Here is a 19,549-nt window from a genome sequence, read left to right on the forward strand (position 1 = left end):
GTTTCCCCTCCGCATCCTCATGCAAATAAGTTCCTCCCTAGCTTGTTACCCACGGGTTGCTCTCGCTCCATTCCTCGGTCTATCTCGAGCTTCTGCCGTCTACCATTGGCCCATTGAGTGGTCCCGCCCTTGGATTTGACATGCCGCTACTGGCTTAGGATTTGGATCGATGCCTTCGAAATAATTTTGCTGGATAGTAACCGTCTCTGCAGCAGTGTCCATTATGGAAGCTACCTTGACAACTACTGCAGAGGCCTCTCGATCAGATGCTATTCCCAATAACACTTCTGCGCGCCGTACATCCTCGCGCCATTCCAACTTCTTTAACCCCATTCGCCTGCCATCCGTATCCCCGCCTCAACATCAACCCGAAAAGCCGTTCAGCGCTCAGAATCGACGGCTTCAATTGCGGAACGCGGGTTTTCGTGGTGCTTTGGTCACTTCACGAAAAGTAAGCCCCCCTTTCACGGGCTGGAGATCGAGATCGGTTTCAGGAGAGCCTGACCAGCATCTACGCAAAGAACATTGTGATACTGGAGGTATGCAACCAAACCCTAGCCTTCTGATAACAACATCACAAACGCGCCGGTCGAGCATTCTTCAAGAAATTAATAACACTACACGGAGACGCTCTAGCCCTCCGCGATCGTCAGTTGCTTCTTTATTCCAGGATCTGCCCTCGCCAGATCCGTCATCCGATGAATGTCCCGTATACTCCTTGTCAAACCGCAAAGGGCAATTAGCACGTCCAATTGATTTGGAATTTTTTGACTATAGTGATTCACCTTTGACATCGAAGTCGAGAGGGTCTTCTGCTTTCTGGAGATCTCCCTTCAGCACCCTGAGCCGCCCAAAAAGACGATTAAACATGACCAGCAGGAATGCAGACCTTGACCTTTCCAAATACGTAGAGTACCTGGAAGCACAGCTTGCTGCCTTGTTAGATCAGGCCGAATCGATGGACTCTTCTGCGACGAATGTTCAGGCATCTAAGTTCAGAGCCCTCAATGCGGAATATAAATCTCTGAAACAAGAACTTCTAGACTGGGAGACAAAATTCGAGGCCCGAGTGAAGGATGAAATATGCAACACGATCGAGAAGGAGCCAGAGCTTCGTTCCAAAATCCGAGCCTTGGAACGGGAGATTGAAATCAAAGATCACAAGAACCGCGAGCACGAATGGGAAATTGAAATGGCAACACGAAAACTACAAAACATGGACGCGGTTAATTTGACAAACCAATTCCTAGAGCGGAGGATCGATGTATTGACGGAGTTACTAGCTCAATCTTCAGTAAGAATAGAGTCATCTCCTGATTTGAATTGTACCCTTGAGGCTTCTTCCCCCCAGGTCGGTGAGCACCGAACCCCAAGACCTCGATCCATATTCTCCAAAATCCCCTTGTCTCCCATCCGAAGATCACACTTTCAACACGCATCAGTGCCTGAATCGAATCCCTCACCCGATTCCTCTTCTCAAGCCGATCAACCAAGGGATCGGATACATACTTTGTCAACGAAGGGAGATGGACAGGCAGACGACGTTGAAATGTCTCTCGATTCTGGATTAGGAGACTCATGCTCCTCTCCGTCTACTCATGCGCAGGAATCGAAACGTTCTTCTATGATTTCACATTCCTCGTCAAACTCATCCTCTTGGGGGACTTCATTTCCCCTATCACCCGATGTTCAAGCGAGATTCTCGGGCCGTCAAAGGAAGATGAGGCGTTTCCCTCCCGGCTCTTGCACACTGAAACCACTTATACTTCCTGCTGCTTCTCCATATGTACCTGCTGGCCAAGTACGCAACTATTCTTTTTCCCGGGACCCAATTTCTCCTTTTCATTTACGCTCTGCACGCGATCATGAAACCTCCAGCTCAACTTGGATGGAACCCGATACCCTAAGTACATTAGAAGTGAACTCCCATCCATGTCAATCATTTGATGACGTTATCAACAATCATAGAATTTTGATGGGGATGTCACCTCTTGAATCCGACCTGGTTGATCCTTCAACTGTAGAGTCATCCCGCATATTTTTTGATGACGTTCACTCAAGCACCCAAATGGAACCGCCATCGTATGGTATTCTGGGTCAGGACGATTCATCTAAAAGAACCTCATACCAAACACCGGAAAAGTTCCCCCCTGAAACGTCTTATAGTTCATCTACTCGCTTCAGATCCCAGACACGTCGTAAGATAGACCGGGAAATTACGCCCATGATGACACTAGATTCGAGGGTAGCAAGGCTTCGCAAGATGTATCCGAAAACATGCACCCATACGCCTTCTGTTGATGACAAGTGGGACACCTTCCATTACATCTGGGGATCTGTTCCTAGCACAGCAACTCTAATTAGAGGGATTATTGCCAATGCATGGCACACACATTGGAAAAAGTTAGGGAAGTTGTCATGGTGGGTTCTAGGTCTTTTCCTTGGTGGCCAACCGAGAAATCAATGGCTCAAAACCAGACACCAGAGTCAACTCAACGGCAGCAACCACAGTGAAGCTCTCGGGTACCATGATCCGGCGAACTCCTCTTACTTTGTAACTCGTTCCATTACTCCATTTGTGGATGATACACCAACCAAACGCGTCATCAATTCTCACTCCTCTGATACGTCTATGTTGGCAACTCCCGAAGACCTACGCGCGAACGAACATCTCTTGCCTATTTCTCCAGAGCTGCCTCCAAAACGATCCTTTGAATTATGGGCAAAATTCTCGTTTGCAATTGCTCTCGCTATTGGATTAGCCTTGAGGGATGGGCCTGCGTCATTGATGGATGAGTGTCTATTGAGAGGGTACTGTATTGCCGAATCTACAAGACGCCCATTGACAGACCCAAGTCCCAGCCAGGCGTCAGAATGTATACCACGGATGTCCCCGCCACCAGGTCCTATAAACTATCTTTCTGGCGAGATTCACGTTGACGATGAATGAGACAGCTCTCCAGCCCATTATCACTCTCTTAAATTCAGCCATCTTACCCGATGCTTCCCTTGATACGATTTAATCCAGAGGGAAATAAATCCCTCGTCCGCTCCTTTTTCAAACAACCAAACCCCCAACCAGGACTGCGAACCGCGTGCAGCACATGAAATGAAGGAAACTCCACTTAACGACGAAGATGACGAACACCATACAATGAACCCGATTCTTAATACATAATAAATGACGACTTTTCCCAGCTTTATACATACGGCACCTCTCCTTAGTTTTTTTTGTCAGTATTTAAAATAATACTATACTTTGTTCCAACGCGAACCCGTTTCCTATGTGTGGGAAATGCAAATTTTGCATGTGGAGGATAATGTACGATAAAATCCTGAAAGAAGAAGGGGGTGGGCCGAACATATAGTGCTTCCAGGACAAAGGAATGCACTACAGCAATTTCACCAGCGCGGCCAGAAGCAATAAGAGCGGTGGCATGAAGCATAACTTGATCCTAGGGGGCATGATGGCGTTGTGATTGGTGTTTTGACTTGACATATGTATGTTCCCAGTGTATGGTGAGCTCTGAGATTTGAAAAAGGGTTTTGGGCGTGGGGATTATGTATATATACTACGTATTGTGTTACATGTACGGAGTGTTGTACAATGACTGTATATTTGATAGATTAAATCGATCGATTTGGGACTGAGAGTTCCAAGGAAATTTTAATGAAATATGAAATTAAAACTACAAGTTGGGTGAGATTATGATAACCAAAATGAAAAATGAAAAATGAAAATTTAATTCTGAATGTAGAGCTATGAGCTTCTTCCATCTCTCTTGAATCCTCCCTTTTTAGATGTAATTAGAGCACAACTGTCACATCAATCATCATCATCATCATCATCATCATCATCATCATCATCATCATCATCATTGTTTTCCCCCCTCCTCTGGTTTCCATGTCTCTACGCAGGCGCAGTAGTTAACTATCTCAATCCAGAGCGCTCTCCCCCCTTCCACCCAACCTCGCAACTCCTTCTCCATCAGAACAACAAATCCGCACAGTACCTATCACTCAACGGGCAACGACGTAATCCGTTCATTAACCGTCACATCATTTCTCTCCATGAATTCGATTGTGAAACGATAGGGTGTGCAGGAGGCACCTAATGACCTAATGAGAAGTTTCTGTAGCCAGTTGCAGCTCCGTATGGATAGATCTTCACACATAGTTAACTAGAGTACGAAGATCATCAACGTGGATGGAGTCTCCGCGTGGGATGTGGTGTGGAAGCGAGCCGTCTTCTGCCAGCTCCCTTTTTCTAACCCTCTTTCCCGTACGTGATCGGCAATGGGGTATGGAGTTTTTCTTTTTTATCATTGTTTGGCGTTTCGGATAATTTTCTTTTTATATCTTGAGCGTGGAGAAGCGGGCGAGTTAGTCCTTGCATTTCTTTTTCTTTGCATTTCTTTTCTTTTCTTTTCTTTTCTTTTCTTTTCTTTTCTTTTTTTTGTCTTGCTTCTTCTTCTTCTTCTTTGCCGATCCGAATATTAAACAGTGTGGCGTGATGATCAACCAGGTGCCGACAAGGTGATTTACGGCGCATCATCCTGCGTCCAATATATATATATATATATTTTAATTGGAAGACCAGGGGTTTCGTGGAAGGGGGAATTGGGAATTGACTTGACATGGGGAGACAGGCATTATTGTATGAAGGGCAATGCAAAAGCAACGAGGATTGAAAATCGTTACTGATTGCAATTTGTGTTTTCCGTCCCTTGACTCCGTGATTCAATGAGTTCGTTTGATATACATTCCACCAAAGCAGTGTTTATGTGTTAGTGTTATGGGTTCTCAAAATTAATGGGAACGTAGAAAGGAGGATGGGAGGGATGTGTAATAAAAACATGGGGTGATGATGGGATGCGCGAGCAGGATTGGACAAGGAAGGTGATGTAGGTTAGTATAGAGGGAGGGAGTCGGAGGAGCGATGAATGATATGTGCTATTAGAGGTGGATGGAGATATCTGAGCTATTGGATGCATATGCATGTGTAGGTGAGAGGAGAGGTTCTCGACACGACAGTTGTGGAGGAGTTAACATAGCCTATCGCCTTCGTAATCACATCACCCCGCACTCAAATCTAACAAATTGAGGAATCAAGCAACCACCAAACTAGAATTTCTCATATAACTTATATAGGTCGATTCCTTAGGTCTGTAGCAGGTTCTAGCAGTATGATCAAACTACATTTTACACTTGCTGCAGTGTGGTGAAGCTTGCTTTCTAGGCGGCTGGTTTGAATCCTCTAACCCCTCTTGTACGGTTTGATCAATTGCTTGAGCCCTAGCTATTCCTTCTCAGCTGTTAGAGCTCCATTCTGAGCTATATGTATGAGCTTGCTCCTTCTTACGTCTTTTCTTCTCAACTGCAGCTCTCAGCTCCTTGTTTTCTTTTGCAAGGATAGAGCCCTAGAAAATCCTCTTTGTCAATATGATTGATCCGTAATCTCATGCAATCCTCAACCCTTCGTCTGTATGCTCATTGTAAGGGTCCAAAGCAGCTCACATCTACTGGCTGCAGCAGATAAGATAAATGAGCTGGCATATAGAGAGGTATAATAGACTTCTCTGTGCAGTACTGATCACATTCAGGCGTGCTGTGACTGACATGTTCATCCATAATCAATAGCCTATATCTGCCAATCGTACGAGCCCTGGTTGTACTTCTCAAAGATCTCCTTGAGCCAGATTATACCCAGTTTATCCGTGGTCCAGCCATTTTCACTAACCCCAATCATCCAGCCGAATGGCAGTTCTTTATACCATGAGGCCTGATGGTTCATAGACTTTAGTATAATCATTGAGGCAGCATCCAGTCAGTTAAGTTAACCCACTCAATAACAGTCGCCTATTCTCAATTTCCTGGCTGCAAAAGCACTGGCCTGCCACGTTTCTCAGACCCAGTCATCACCTTGGCTGTTGATATGAGCCCCATTTGAAAGCCAGTCTCATCAAAATTGTAGATATTTTCATCCTCTATGCCATATCTCTCTATCGTATTCTCACCCGTTGAAACCACTCTCGTGCGATCTTAGGATCTTCACACAAAGCTCACTCGTAGTTGTATTTGCTTGAGAATCTAGTCTTTAGCTCCTTATGACGTGTAATGAACTTTCAAACCCATTTATCTCCCACAGGAGATTCAACTCGGGTAGAAGGTAGTAAATCCGCCATATTTCGTACGTTATCGACTCGGGGAGGCTGACCTCTCATCCATGGATACTATCCATTGAACTAGAGATTCTTCTTCCGTAGAGGTCAGTTTTTGACAGTTTGGTTGAACATTCGCGCGAGAAGCTCGACCGGCTAGTCTATAGACTAGAGTGGAATAAGGAACATTAAGTGATTTAGCAGCAGCATATTTGGATGAGATTTTGCCCAGTTTATAGGCATTAATAGCTAATAAGAGCCTTCCTTCTTGGTTAGAAGCTTGATCTTTTGATACGGGGGCCATATTGAATGATTTGATGAATGCGGGTGATTTGGGGTGGGAAGCGATCCGCTCAGTGATCTTACCTGCTCGGCGATGGATTACGTTACGTGGTTTGTTTGGTTGGTAAGTTTACCGGTTTGGTGCACAGTTTGTTTTTTCTCAGAGAGTAAGTTTAGTTGGACGACAGCATGGACTTGAAGATGGAGAAAACTGAAATGCATTGGCGGGATAATTAGTGTAAAAGTGGTTCAAAGGGGTATATATAATAAAATGAATTGGACTAGAGGAGATAGGATCAAGGGGTGATTCATCATCTTTTGCACTCGAGTGGAACAAAAAATAGAGGGGGCATAGGAGGATGACAGAAAGGGCAGAAGAAACAAGTAAAAAGACGTGAAAAAGGACGGCCAGTGTAAGGAATGGAAACGGAGTGAGAAGAAATTATGGAATGGTTTGAAACAGTTAATTGAATATGGAAATGGTTCCATCAATGGCAAGTTTCTGGGATAAGGGACAGGAAAGACGCATTCTGTTTCTGTAGATACATGGCATTGTAAAAAGGAAAGGTATAGCAAGGGAGGGAAAATAAATAGTTTAAAAGAACAAAAACACTGCAAATCCCCCTTTCGCTATTGGTATCAATAAATAAAAAGGATGCAATTCATTAATATCCCATGACAGCAAAAACTAGAGAAAAGAACATGTATCTTCCCCACCGCCCCACCTCTGGTGTTTCCGAATAAAATGAAAAGTAACGAAACCATTCCATTGTTTTTCTGCGTTTAAGTTTTTGGTTGGATTCAAAAGTTAAAAACCATACCATCTCTAAAGTAACCCCGGTACACTATTTACGTCAAACACACTTAGAAAACGAAATCAAAACCCCCATTCATAAGCAGTTTACAAGGCGAACATGACAACCGCAGCAGCAACGAGGCCGCCAATGGCGACACCGTTGCGGCCAGCAGCACCATCAAATGGAGGAGGGGTGGTTGGCTTGGGGCTCGCGGTGTAAGTTGGCTGAACGGTTGGTTGGACGGTGGCAGGACCAGTTCCGCTGGGGGTAACGGGGGTCTTGGTTTGTGGACAGGCGGTGACGGTGCTTGCGCAGACGGTGATGGTGGCGGTGGAGATGGGGACCAAGGTGTAGCTGCTGCTGCTGCTGCTGCCAGTTGGGTAGTCAGATGGTTTAGCAGTTGGGTAATTGTCGGTAGGTTTAGCAGTTGGGTACTTGTTGGTGGGATATATGTCCGAAGGTTCGGGGACGTGTTTGTCGTTCTTAATGCCGAATTGGGTGGAGTATTGATACTGGCCAGTTCCCTCGACGACGATCTGGATACCGTAGCCGGACTCGTCGCCCTCGAGCGAGGTGGGGGGCGTCCATATGTAGGTGCCGGTGTTGCTGACGGAATCGGCAATGGTATCCAGGTATTTCACGTTGTTGCTGGGGCCGCGCAGGAGGAGAAGGGAAACCTTTCCTGGGGTGGAGGGTTGCCAGGTGATGGTGTATGGTTGTCCGACGGGGACGAGTTCAAGCAACCCGGGGCGACTGATTGGGTTCCCGCTGGGGGGTTTTGAGGTGTCAGGGGGAGTGTAAGCAGCGGCAATAGCAGCAAAAGCCGCAACGATGCAGGCGGAAAACTTCATTGTAGCGGTTTGTTGTTTCAATCGGGGATTGATTGATTGATTAAATAGGGATATTCGCGATGGCAGATATAGAAGGATTTGGAGGGAGGCTCAGAAGTAAAAAGAGTAGTTGGGGGAAGTAGATATTAGCTTTTGCGACAAAGGAGTGACTGGAGCCTTAAAAGTAAGACTCTGGAGATCAAAAAAAGTGAGAGGCTGCAGCGAAAGAAGACGCGCGAGAGGAGGTGACTGACGACGAGAGAAAGAAGAAAGAGAAGAAAGCAGAAAAAGCGGACGAGGCAGCAGTAGAAAAGGTGCAGACATCGCAGCAACGGAACTAAACAAGCGCTGGTTGCTGCGGCGCCCACAGGGGCTAAGATCAGAGAAGAGCCTGGCATCCCAGGGGCCAGCCCCCGGCATTTCCCCAGCGTTGGTTCCGCGGCATTTTGCCAGGTGTTTTCCAGGTGTTTCCCAGGTGTTTCCAGGGTTTCTGGGAGATTACAGCGGTATTTTGATAGTGTACTGCTGATACACGTTCGTGCATATATTACCGCCGCCAGATTAGATCGTACCACGGCTGCCGCTAGACACGTTTTAGGCATAGCCCTTCGAACAAGGCTGCCCAAGCTAGCCACAACTAGGCTAGCCCATCGTTTCTAACCGAAATTGCAGGCCTTGGCGTGTGCTGACCCATCCAATCACCACGAAGCGCTGCTCAAAGAATGGTCCTCCGCAGACAGGCACGCTGCCCTCGCGTACTTTCCAGGTACCCGGCAGGTCATCTTAGCCGCTAAAAGAGACATTGCCGGTACTTTGATCTTACGGCGGCCCAATCTCCCCAAGTTTCTCCTCTCCTCCCTCTCGAGAAAGTCCATGGGGCTACCGTGTACGCGGTGCACAACGGTGAATTTTTGACTCCTTGAGAGGGACTAATCACACACTCCCCAGGAGGGGATCCAAGCGGTAACTTTCCATCCCCCCTGCACCCAATTAAAAGCCCTGACAACGCGTAGGAACCTCATGTAATTAATTTCGTCCCGTGACGCCATGGAAGGCAGCTCTGCCTTGTCTGCCAATCAACCATCTAATCCATGTAATTAGCCCATTTCCGCCTCAATAGATTCTCGTATCTTCCAGCTTTTCGAGGTTAGAAGTTAGCCAGGGCTCAGCCTGGAAAGGTAAATTCAAATGGAGATGGAGCGAATGGATGGTGGAGAGCATCTCAAGGGGAGAATGATGATTCCTTTCTCAAGAAGAAGCTGAGCCGATAAACTTCTCCGTAGGAACTCAGAGATCTAGAGGCTGTTGCTAGATGCGCTCATTATTGCCAGATGGGACGCGGGCCGCGCTAGATCTGGATGGGGCAAAGTGGGTGGGGGGAGGGGAAAATGTCTCAATTGAAATCTGATTCCAAAGCTAAAGTAGCTCCATACTCCATCATAAGTGACCGCCACAACTGTATCAGAGAAATGGCATTATTAAAGGCAGTAATATTAATAGTTGTTGATGACAGCAATTTTGCAGTGCCATAGCGCATGCATGGATACACACCCTTTGCGTGGATGTGTCATAAGAGTGTGTGTACCGTGCATACAGTGCTATGCACCTGATTCGTTTTCAATTTGATGCTCATCTCCTAAGAAAATAAAAGCCGCAACTGGCGCTTTTATAAAAAAGAAAAGAAAAGAAAAGAAAAGGATATGAAATGAAATGGAATGAAATGGGAGAAATTCGTTTGCTTCTTACTTAAATGACCCTTTATCTCCCCAATCCTTGGTTGTAGTTATGGATGAGATGAGAGCGTACTCCATAGGCGCCGTGCAACCGCATCCATTTCTTCGCCATGTCAAGGGAATAAAGCTTTGCATAGATGCGGGAGCACCCTTCCGGAAAAGTGCAATTCAATTCGACAGGCACAGGAGTGAGGTTTTGACGGGGTTACAGGTGAACGTGGTTTTAAAAACGTTAAATGTGATATAAGTTGGGCCCACTTCTTTTTAAGCCATGATTAGTCGAAAAGAAACACAACGCGGAGTGACCACACATTACTACAACTCTATTTAACCTCACCCCCCTCAACTCAACCCTAGGGAAGATTAGGGGTTAGGGTTAGGGTTGGTTAAGGTAAGAGCCTGAGATATATGATAAAATCACTACCGTCAAGAGCATATAGAGATGTGTGTGAGAATATGTGTGAGAGATGACAATGTATGTAGTTTTAAAAGGGGGGATTGTCGGTCTGAATGTTTATCTAAACCACGCGGAATGTTTTTTCCGGCCGACTTGAAAACCAACATTCAACCGTACGTCCGTCCCGCTACCAGCACACAAAAAACACATCATGCATCAATCATTCTGGTGACGGTGCTGTATTATTTATTGTTTGGCTGCGTGTAATTTATTATTAGTTTAATTCACTTTCAGAGAATACTTGGACTTTTTAAGCCGCTTCAGAACGATTTCGCCTGACCCGGGTTCGGGAAACCCCTTTCTGTGACTTTGATGTAATGTTGAGGATATCATAGTGGGAATTCTCTGGGAAATCTCTGAGCATAGTTAATCGTATATCTTTTTGGTAATGACCCCTGACAGCACTGTGGGGAGAATTTCAAATTATCCTACCAGATAATGATTGATTCCCAAATGTGATGAAATGAAATGTATTTTGCCGGGTGGATGCGGCGCCATCAAATGGCACTGGGGCAACCCAAATACAGATATCGGTATTGATAGGTTACGGCTTACTGGTATCGTCAATTTTACCATGCTATCTTGTCTTGTGTCAGCAACGGCGATACCCCTAGCTATTTGCTCCCGTGCCGATGCGGCTGAATCCGACAAACGTGTGGGTGGATGAGCCCGCGACTTTTAATTTCTTTTTTCTTTTCTTTTTTGTTTTTTCGGCTTCTCGCTCTCTTCCTCCCATTGGACTCCACCTTCGCTTCGGGGAAGTTTGTTGGGCATCGCGGCTTGCACGTTGCGGGCAGCATGAGTGGGTGAACAGAATGGCGGCAGCCTCTCGTTGGCTTTGAAATGCCAGCGGCGACACATGGATGGGAGGGCCACGGGCCACTCGTGAGGAAAAATAGGAGTTTCTTAGCTTGATTGCTGGCAGGCGGATATAATAACTACACGGCATGAGAGACTGAAGCGGAAAAAATTACGCCATATTTTTTGTTGAAAAAGAAGCTGGACATCCGTCTTTTCAACCAGCCAAATGGAGGGTCAAGGTTGACTTTCCTTGATCGTCAAATGGCAGTGTGAAACTGGAGAACTAATTGGTGACCAGTAAGAGGCCATGTCTGGGTTTCGACCTCCTGCAACACCTGAAGGGTGGTTTTCAATTCATGCAAGTTTGGCTGAACGAGCATGAACGCATATTGCTGCTGTTGGAACATGAGTATAACCCTGGATTGGTCAAATCTGGTTGCAGCCACCTGAAGGAGAAACGTGCGCTTCGCTAAAGAGACCAATGATACTCCGTATTCAGTGCCTGTTTGCATGATTGTTCTCCATGGATGCCAACTTCTTTTTCTTCAAAATATGGACCTTTGAGCGAGGGTTCTCTTACCTTTGGACACGTACCTGAGCTTCTTGATGATAACCAGTTGACAGCTGCAAGTTCCGCCATTCCCAGTCACAGAAAATCGCAGCTCCCCAGAAGAAAAGGGATATCCCCCATTTTTGAACATCGATGTTGGTGGGAATCTCCGCAGCATGCATCAACCGACCTAGATGCATTGATTTTGCAACTTAACAGTCTGCTCAAATTTTATCCCTTCTGTTCTCAACTTCATTGATTTCATTTCAAACATGTTTCTTTCCAATCGCAATTTGCTATGCCCGCCTTTGATGCAGTTTTATGGATGCTTTGCTTTTCATAGTTTATCTTTTTTGGATGTTTCCCTGTGCAACACGCCTGCATGTGTTCTTACGCACAAGTAACAGGAGTATGGACCATTTCATTGCATTTTATCCCGTACATCTGTGGGAACTTCCAATTCTTGACGCGTCTCGAACAGAGCGCCTGTCGTGATTGATCAAATTCGTTCTTCAGAGCATTTTCTGACTATTTTTTTGTCAAAAATTCCTTGATCCGGTATCTTGCTACCAGTTACCGTTTACGACTTGATGCTCATGAACAATATCGGAAGGGTGGGCAATCTCCTGCGTCAGATTTTCGCCTTTGGAATTCAAGGCTGGATGATCAGTGCCAATGATAAGGGTCTGAGAATATTCCGAACTTCACCCCCATCTGCCAATCGCCAGGCGCAATTTTGCATCTTCGAATGCATTTTCCTATAGCATCATCGAGCCCTGCGGGACAGGTATAAATAAATCTAGTCACCAGCCTGTACTATGTATGGCTCGCCATGTTGTCCCAGTATGATTTATATGAATATAATTTTTCTCAGAAGAAATATCCTACCATTCACCGTGTGTCGTAGGACGTGAGCCTAACTCTGATGACCCTCTCTTCAAGGATATACTCAGTGTTACCTATAAGGTGTATGTCTTCTGTGCAAGATAATGCATCCACGCCTCATGAATTTGTCCATTAACCCAAGTTCAATATTTTGTCATTCCGCAAGAGGATGACTGTTGGGATGGGGATGAGAGTGACAGAAGAAGATCTGGTGTATTTTATGTCTTCCTGGAAGGTACATGGCCCTAATGGGGTAAGGACGCTGGGTTGGTAGTGGCGTGGTGACAGCATATATATATATAGGCCTTTTCCACATGCCCGCCTTGTTGAAAAGCGGCACTCTCTCCTCTGGTACTGGAATTCCTCTTCTTAACAAGTGATCAGGAGTATTTTGGTACAACTAGAATCGCACGCGCTCAATCTCTCTTCTCATACGCGACATGAAAATAAATAGCCTCGTCGTTAATTCGTTTATGTATAAAACAACCATGAGCTTGGTAGTAATACATCACGCTTTCGTCCTCCCTTCTAATCGACCCACGTAACAGACTTCGTAGTCAGGAACTCATCAAATCCAATCGCGCCACCAAAACGGCCAAAGCCGCTGCTCTTTACGCCACCGTGGGGGAGACTGGGTTCGTCGTGGATGGTCATAGAATTTATATGCACGCCCCTAGTTACCAAGAAAGGAGAGCGGCGATGAGCAACAGACTACTGATGGATGTGAAAGCAAATGCAAAGAGAAACACTCACCCAGATTCCAGCTGTCTCGCAATCCGTAAGCCTCTTCCCAAATTCTCCGTAAACACGGACGCAGTAAGTCCATATTCAGTATCATTCGCGAGTTGGATAGCTTCCTCGTCTGTATCGACAACGAAGAGTGATACGGTAGGCCCGAACGACTCAGTCTTATAGATATCCATGTCTGGGGTTATATTCTCGAGTATGACGGAGCGCATCCTCGTGTTTGGGATTTCTTCACTGCTGATCTCATCACCCAAAACAATATTGGCACCTTTGGCCACAGCGTTTGAGACAAGGTTCCTGTTTTTGGTGACACCTGCTGAGTTGACGAGGATTTGTGCTGACTGGAAGTTGCTCACAGCCATAGCTTCGCGGAGGTAGTTGCGGAAGTCATCGAAGATGGGTCGTTGGACGATTATGCGCTCGGTGGCCATGCAGATTTGGCCGCCCTGTAGATTTCAACTTTTGTTAGTCGTCGTTTCCAAACCTTGAGATGTAGCTAGCTAACTCTTTCTCCTAGAAGGGGAGTGGGTTGGAACCCGTACGTGCAAAAATGCGGCCAAGATGCAAGCATCCGCCGCCTTCTTCAGATCCGCATCGTCCAACACAATTGTGCTCGCTTTTCCTCCGAGTTCGAGTAGCACTGGTTTGATATATTTCCCAGCAGTGGCGGCAACGATGCTTCCAACGTGTGTGCTGCCGGTGAAGTTCACCTTTCGGACAGCTGGATGTGCGATCAATGCTGTCGTGACTTCGGCTGCATCTGCTGGCCGATGATAGAGAATATTAAGACAACCAGGTGGAAGCCCAGCTTCACGAAAAACGTCCCAAAGAGCCCAAAAGCATTTCGGGGACAGTTCGGAACCTTTAAGCACCACGGTGTTACCGGCTGCTAGAGGTAGAATGATCGACCGCAGACCCAAGAGAAGCATCGCATTCCTACAAAAAACATGTATTAACAATACAATCGCATCGAAAGGATATATAACTGGAAAGTAGAGAGAATAGAAATTAATGAGGATACCATGGAGTAATGCTGAGAATCACCCCATATGGCTCTTTATACACTATGCCGCTCTGGCCTTCTTCCTTCAGGATTGGCACCGTACCAGCCTCTATCGTGGTGGCCCTTGATGCTACATCCTTCAGCAGATCGAATCCGATCCCGTAGTTGATTTCACCGAAGAAACGAGTGGATCCAGTCTCTTCTTGCGCATATCCTATCAGCTCTTCTTTGCGTCGTTCGTATATCCCGACGACTCGTAACAGGAGATCTCGACGAGCCGTGGGTTTAACCTTCGACCAGGTCTTAAACGCCACCTTCGCAGACTCAACCGCACGAACAGCATCTGCAACGGAGGCAGCGCTGGATTTGTGAACCACTTCCCCAGTGCTTGGGCTGATGACGTCAAAGGTGTCTGTTGTAATAATTGGTTTATTATCAAGAATGAGGGGGACTATGTCGGATGCCATTCTCGCGGTTTTCTCTTCGATGTATGTTGAGGAGGATTGTCGGTCGCTTCTCCGGTCTGGTTGTTCCTCACAAGGTCTTTTTGCTCATGGGATCTATGTCTATTTATTCACAAGTAAAATCAAGATTGACTGAAACATTGGGCCGTATCAAAACCACGTTAAGAAAATGAGGGGGTGCGGAATTTTCAACCACTATCGCAGCGGTACAGAAATTGAGATCCCTGAAAAAGTGCCGACGTTGCAATCCGAGGAGTTTCTTAAGCTGGTGAATATTCCGTAGTGTCAACTATTTCCAAGATGTTGCCGCCACTAATAGGACATAATGATATGATGGTGAGGGGTCAAATTTAGACCATGAGCTTTTTTTCCGTTTCGACTCTACCACTTTTGAAGTCAACGGCGTCCTATCTCGAACCGATCCGGGGATTTGGAGTGGCAGCAACCATAGATCCAAAACCGTTATTATATATATCATGGCGGGGACCGAACAAGCATGCTGATCCACGGATAGTGATCCACGGAGAGATGGGTCCGTCCAGCTGCCGAAATTTGCCCGCACAGCTTTAGGTTGGCACATCCATGGATGATGACTTTTAGCTTGGGTTTGGATGACTGCATCCACCGTCAGATCAACCTCTTGGCTGGAGTCGATTGACAGAGGGATTCCCGTTAGATAAGATTTTGTACAAGATCCGCCTGCTTTTAGAGCAGATGGAGCTCATATTTTGGAACAAAGTGTTCGAGACGGAACAAAAACAAAAGCCAAAAATGTTTCCACTGTTCCCACGAAGCAAAACCTGAGTACAAAAGGAGGGTTGTTATTGGGGTGCATCTTGTTGATCAGCAGCATATTTTGGATCTTTCAAAACCTTCGAAGCATGAAAACCCTTGAACCCTGGACCTTAACTATTTGATTACCTTAAAGCCAGAATAAAAATCCAAAGGAACGTCTTGATGAAAAGATGCAGTGCACTCGTGTCAGGATGAGGCCCACAGGCTTCAGTTCTTGGTAAAGGGGGCCGGCCGCCTTTACCGGTAGCTCCCTAACTAACGCAGACGCCGCCATCGAGTTTAGTAGAGTTAGTGACCCAATAGTCAGTCAGTCAAGCCTTATATTATGGGGATCGGGCTTTTGTGACTTGCGACTTGCGATTTGCCACCATATCAGCCATGGGAAACTTTGCACAAGATCGAGTTATGTCTGAACTCCCCAACATGCCCACGGAGCGTTCACGGCACACTCTGGAAAAGTCCCCTCAGGAACCCAGCTTTCTGTTGAGATCGATCGTATTTAGAAGTGGAGTTTGACAGGTAGGAAGCTCCTGTTATCTTGAATGCTACGGAGTACTGAGATCGTACATGTGCATCCAGCGAAATCGTTTGCGCCCCAACGTGGCCGTGTGACGCCGTTCCCCTGAAAAATTTGGCAAATGCGCCCTCGAGGTGTAGGGTGTAAGCTTGCAGAGAAAAAGCAACGACTCACTCAGGGGCTGCCGCTAATACAACATTTATTTATCTCTTCTTTTATTTATTAGTTAATAATTATTTCATTTGTTTATTTTGCTCCCGGAGAAGCTAGCAAGTTTGCCCAGAATTCCCCGTTGAAAATGCGCGCGCGTATCGTGATTCATCGATGATCGACTTTCTCCTGATGACATGACCAACCCACCCATCCAGGAGCCGGTGGGAATCTCACGTTGTGATCCCCTGCATAGTACAGCAAGCCCTGGCACCAGCCGTTAATCTTTTTCCTATTTGCGGATTTTGGCCTTTTCGAGGCTGCTTTTGGCTGAGAGCTATCACCCGCGGACCCATCTTAGAGCTCACTTGGGCCACTCCATGTTTCCATTGTTGCAGGATGTATCAACAATTATGGACCTGCACAGATGGATCTACGGTGAATAAATATCTACTGTCTCCTCCCTATTTCCCTCCTCCTTGTTTTTACGGATTTTCAAGGTTTTGGTGGTCATAGGCGTCATGAATCTTAGCTCTCTCAACCTGGCTCTTGCCAGCTGTGTTCTCGCATGGGTTTCCCTGGCATCCGCATCATCTCACGTCACATCTCACATTGTACCTCGTCAAGCAAAGTCAGCAATATATGGTGTGAATCTCGGCGGGTGGCTATTGCTGGAGCCATGGATCACGCCCTCCGTCTTCGAAGCAGGCGGGAGCAGCGCCGTCGATGAATACACCCTGAGCAAGAATCTCGGCAGCAATGCTAAAACGCGCCTTTCGAAACATTGGAGCACCTTTATCACTGCAGACGATTTCAAGCAAATTGCTGCGGCGGGGTTAACCCATGTCAGGATCCCGATCGGGTACTGGGCAGTATCTCCTATAAAGGGCGAGCCATATGTACAAGGTCAAGTAGAATATTTGGACAAGGCCCTTGTCTGGGCCAAAAACTCAAATCTGAAGGTCGTCATCGATCTCCATGGTGGTAAGTTACATATTCCCTGCAAAGTGAGCATACTATCGACTCTCATCCATTATTAACTAGAATATCTCACTCCCAGCGCCCGGTTCCCAAAACGGCTTCGACAACAGCGGTCGCCGTGGCCCCATCAACTGGCAAAAGGGTGACACAGTCAAACAAACCCTGGCCGCCATCCGTGCTCTCGCAAACCGTTACGCCAAGCGTACCGACGTCGTTAACTCCATAGAACTGGTCAACGAACCCTTCGTCCCAGGAGGCGTGCAGCTGGACCCACTGAGGAAATTTTATAAGGATGGATATGCCATCGTTCGTGGGGTAGACAGCACCGTCGGCGTCGCAATCTCGGATGGTTTTCAGCCCCCGCGCTCCTGGAACGGCTTCATGGCGCCCAAGGACTTCAAGAACGTCCACCTCGACACACACCACTACCAAGTCTTCGATGATGCCTTTAAGACCTTCACCATCGACCAGCACGTGAAGCTTGCATGCTCGCTGCCTAAGGACAGACTTAGCGGAGTCGATAAGCCGTTGATTGTGGGCGAGTGGAGCGGTGCCATGACTGACTGCGCCAAGTATCTAAATGGGCGTGGCAGGGGTGCGCGATTTGATAATTCGTACCCTAGCGGCAAACCATCTGGCGCTTGTGGTGCGAGGTCTACGGGCTCCTCTTCCAAATTGTCCGCTCAGCAGAAAAAGGATACTCGTCGGTATATTGAGGCACAGCTTGATGCTTTCAAGGTCGGGGCTGGATGGTTCTTCTGGACATGGAAGACGGAGGGGGCGCCGGGATGGGATATGCGGGACCTTTTGAAGCAGGAGCTGTTTCCGCAGCCGTTCTCGGCTAGGAAGTATGGTGGATGCAAATGAGGGGACTTTTTACGGCTTGGAGGGTGGGAGAACGGCTGATTATTTACGTTTACATCTTTAACTTTTAATAGAAAATGGAAAGGCTTAATTGAACACTTACTAGTTAATTGACATTTACATTGCTTTTCACTACTATCTCATTTGTGTTGTCGAGGGATGGAGGGATGGTATCTATCCGCTCTGTAAACATCTGAGAAAAAGGGGTAACAAGTAACCTGGGGCTCAAAATTCCAATCTTGGACATCGACCTACTGCAGGAAACCTTAGCATTTCCCTTAGAATATCTCTTTAATAATTTAGAGGGCGTTAATTCATTTGATTTTCTTTCTTTTCTCTTTTCTCTAAATCCGCTATCTGGCTAAAAATTTTCTATCTTCTTCCTTCGCAACAAATTTCATGTGGCTAAAGAAAAAGGCTAAAATTGTACGATATTGGGACTTCACAGCCAATCAATCGCATCCCGACTCCTTGTAATACGATTTGACAATTTTGAACGATTTCCAGACCAAAAAAAGCCCCACAATCCATACTCGCAAATACTCACAACACTCCCAACTCACCAAACCCATTCACAACCTCACGATCAACATTTACCAACCATTCATCCCTAAACTTGTCAATCCCACCACACGCCCTAACAACTCCCCGCAGATTCTCCGTGACAAAATGGCGTAAATTGATTTTATGTATAGGGTCCGCATTACTCCATGTCCTCCGCCTTGTGGTTTCAGGAGGCTCGTTGTCCTGATATTTCTCATCGGGTTCGCCTGTGACCGATCCTGCGTTCCAGACAATAAGATAATCACCACCTCGGGGATCATTAGGGTCATAGGACGTGCCTTCGGATAGTTCTCTGATAAGGTCAGTCCATACGACGAGGTAAGACTGCAGGTGGTTTAAGAGGAAGGCCGGCGGTGGAGTTGAGGGCCCGTTTATGGAGAGGAGATGCGTTAGGGCCAGGGCGTGTAGCTTTTTGCGGTTAATGTCTCCCATATTGTCGAAATGGGAGAACCATTCCATCAGTATCCAGTTGACGGTTTCTTCTTCGGATGAATGATCTCTGGAGGAAGAGGCAGATGAGATGAATATTTTGGGGCTTGCGAGGGCGATTCTAGCGAGGACGGAGAAGTAGTCTGTTTCAACTACGCCGGAAACGGCAGAGGACTTCTTTTTTGGTCCGGTGGTGAGATTAGCTTCGTAGGCTTCATGGAGACCGGATAGAAGTGTTGGGAGGAACGAAGAGTCCATAAGAGACTTGGCGACAATAGTATACGCTTGTTCGTTTCCGGGGTTGACGAACTCTATCGCTCGAATCAGCATCTCGACAAGATGGGGAACAACACCAAGGCGCTGTCGTGTAGTTGAACCGAGAAGAGCTTCCAACGAAGCTAGTAAGCGGAATCGGATATGATCACTGAGTACTTCCTGGGGCGAAAGGAGAATATAGGATTCAGTCACTTCTAGAGCTTGACGGACACATTCGGTATCAATGTCTAAAACAGGGAAGAGAGATGGCATCAGGTGGAGTA

At 46.6% G+C, this 19,549-nt stretch overlaps 6 protein-coding genes across 6 annotated transcripts; 2 read left to right on the plus strand and 4 right to left on the minus strand.

Annotated features, from left to right (window-relative positions):
- Positions 1-223: 223 nt before the first annotated feature.
- On the plus strand, positions 224-2,950 carry PAAG_05766 (hypothetical protein; the record flags this gene model as incomplete). The annotated part of the gene is made up of 1 exon (XM_002792438.1): positions 224-2,950. One exon carries the CDS (start codon positions 224-226, stop codon positions 2,948-2,950), a length of 2,727 nt encoding a protein of 908 aa, XP_002792484.1.
- A 4,394-nt stretch (positions 2,951-7,344) lies between these two features.
- PAAG_05768 (GPI anchored serine-threonine rich protein) lies at positions 7,345-8,091 on the minus strand (the record flags this gene model as incomplete). The annotated part of the gene is made up of 1 exon (XM_002792440.2): positions 7,345-8,091. The coding sequence occupies one exon, from the start codon at positions 8,089-8,091 to the stop codon at positions 7,345-7,347; it is 747 nt and encodes a 248-aa protein (XP_002792486.1).
- Positions 8,092-11,318: 3,227 nt separating this feature from the next.
- PAAG_12090 (hypothetical protein) lies at positions 11,319-11,811 on the minus strand (the record flags this gene model as incomplete). The annotated part of the gene is made up of 2 exons (XM_015847626.1): positions 11,319-11,507; positions 11,656-11,811. The coding sequence occupies 2 exons, from the start codon at positions 11,809-11,811 to the stop codon at positions 11,319-11,321; spliced, it is 345 nt and encodes a 114-aa protein (XP_015702776.1).
- A 1,213-nt stretch (positions 11,812-13,024) lies between these two features.
- Positions 13,025-14,713, minus strand: PAAG_05769 (succinate-semialdehyde dehydrogenase; the record flags this gene model as incomplete). Its single annotated transcript, XM_002792441.2, has 4 exons — positions 13,025-13,169; positions 13,250-13,689; positions 13,786-14,179; positions 14,265-14,713. 4 exons carry the CDS (start codon positions 14,711-14,713, stop codon positions 13,025-13,027), a joined length of 1,428 nt encoding a protein of 475 aa, XP_002792487.2.
- A 1,980-nt stretch (positions 14,714-16,693) lies between these two features.
- PAAG_05770 (glucan 1,3-beta-glucosidase) lies at positions 16,694-18,020 on the plus strand (the record flags this gene model as incomplete). Its single annotated transcript, XM_002792442.2, has 2 exons — positions 16,694-17,156; positions 17,233-18,020. The coding sequence occupies 2 exons, from the start codon at positions 16,694-16,696 to the stop codon at positions 18,018-18,020; spliced, it is 1,251 nt and encodes a 416-aa protein (XP_002792488.1).
- Positions 18,021-18,560: 540 nt separating this feature from the next.
- Positions 18,561-19,538, minus strand: PAAG_12091 (hypothetical protein; the record flags this gene model as incomplete). Its single annotated transcript, XM_015847627.1, has 1 exon — positions 18,561-19,538. One exon carries the CDS (start codon positions 19,536-19,538, stop codon positions 18,561-18,563), a length of 978 nt encoding a protein of 325 aa, XP_015702777.1.
- Between the last annotated feature and the right edge of the window lie 11 nt (positions 19,539-19,549).

Source organism: Paracoccidioides lutzii (assembly GCF_000150705.2).
Source record: "Paracoccidioides lutzii Pb01 unplaced genomic scaffold supercont2.15, whole genome shotgun sequence".
Lineage (NCBI taxonomy): Eukaryota > Fungi > Ascomycota > Eurotiomycetes > Onygenales > Ajellomycetaceae > Paracoccidioides > Paracoccidioides lutzii.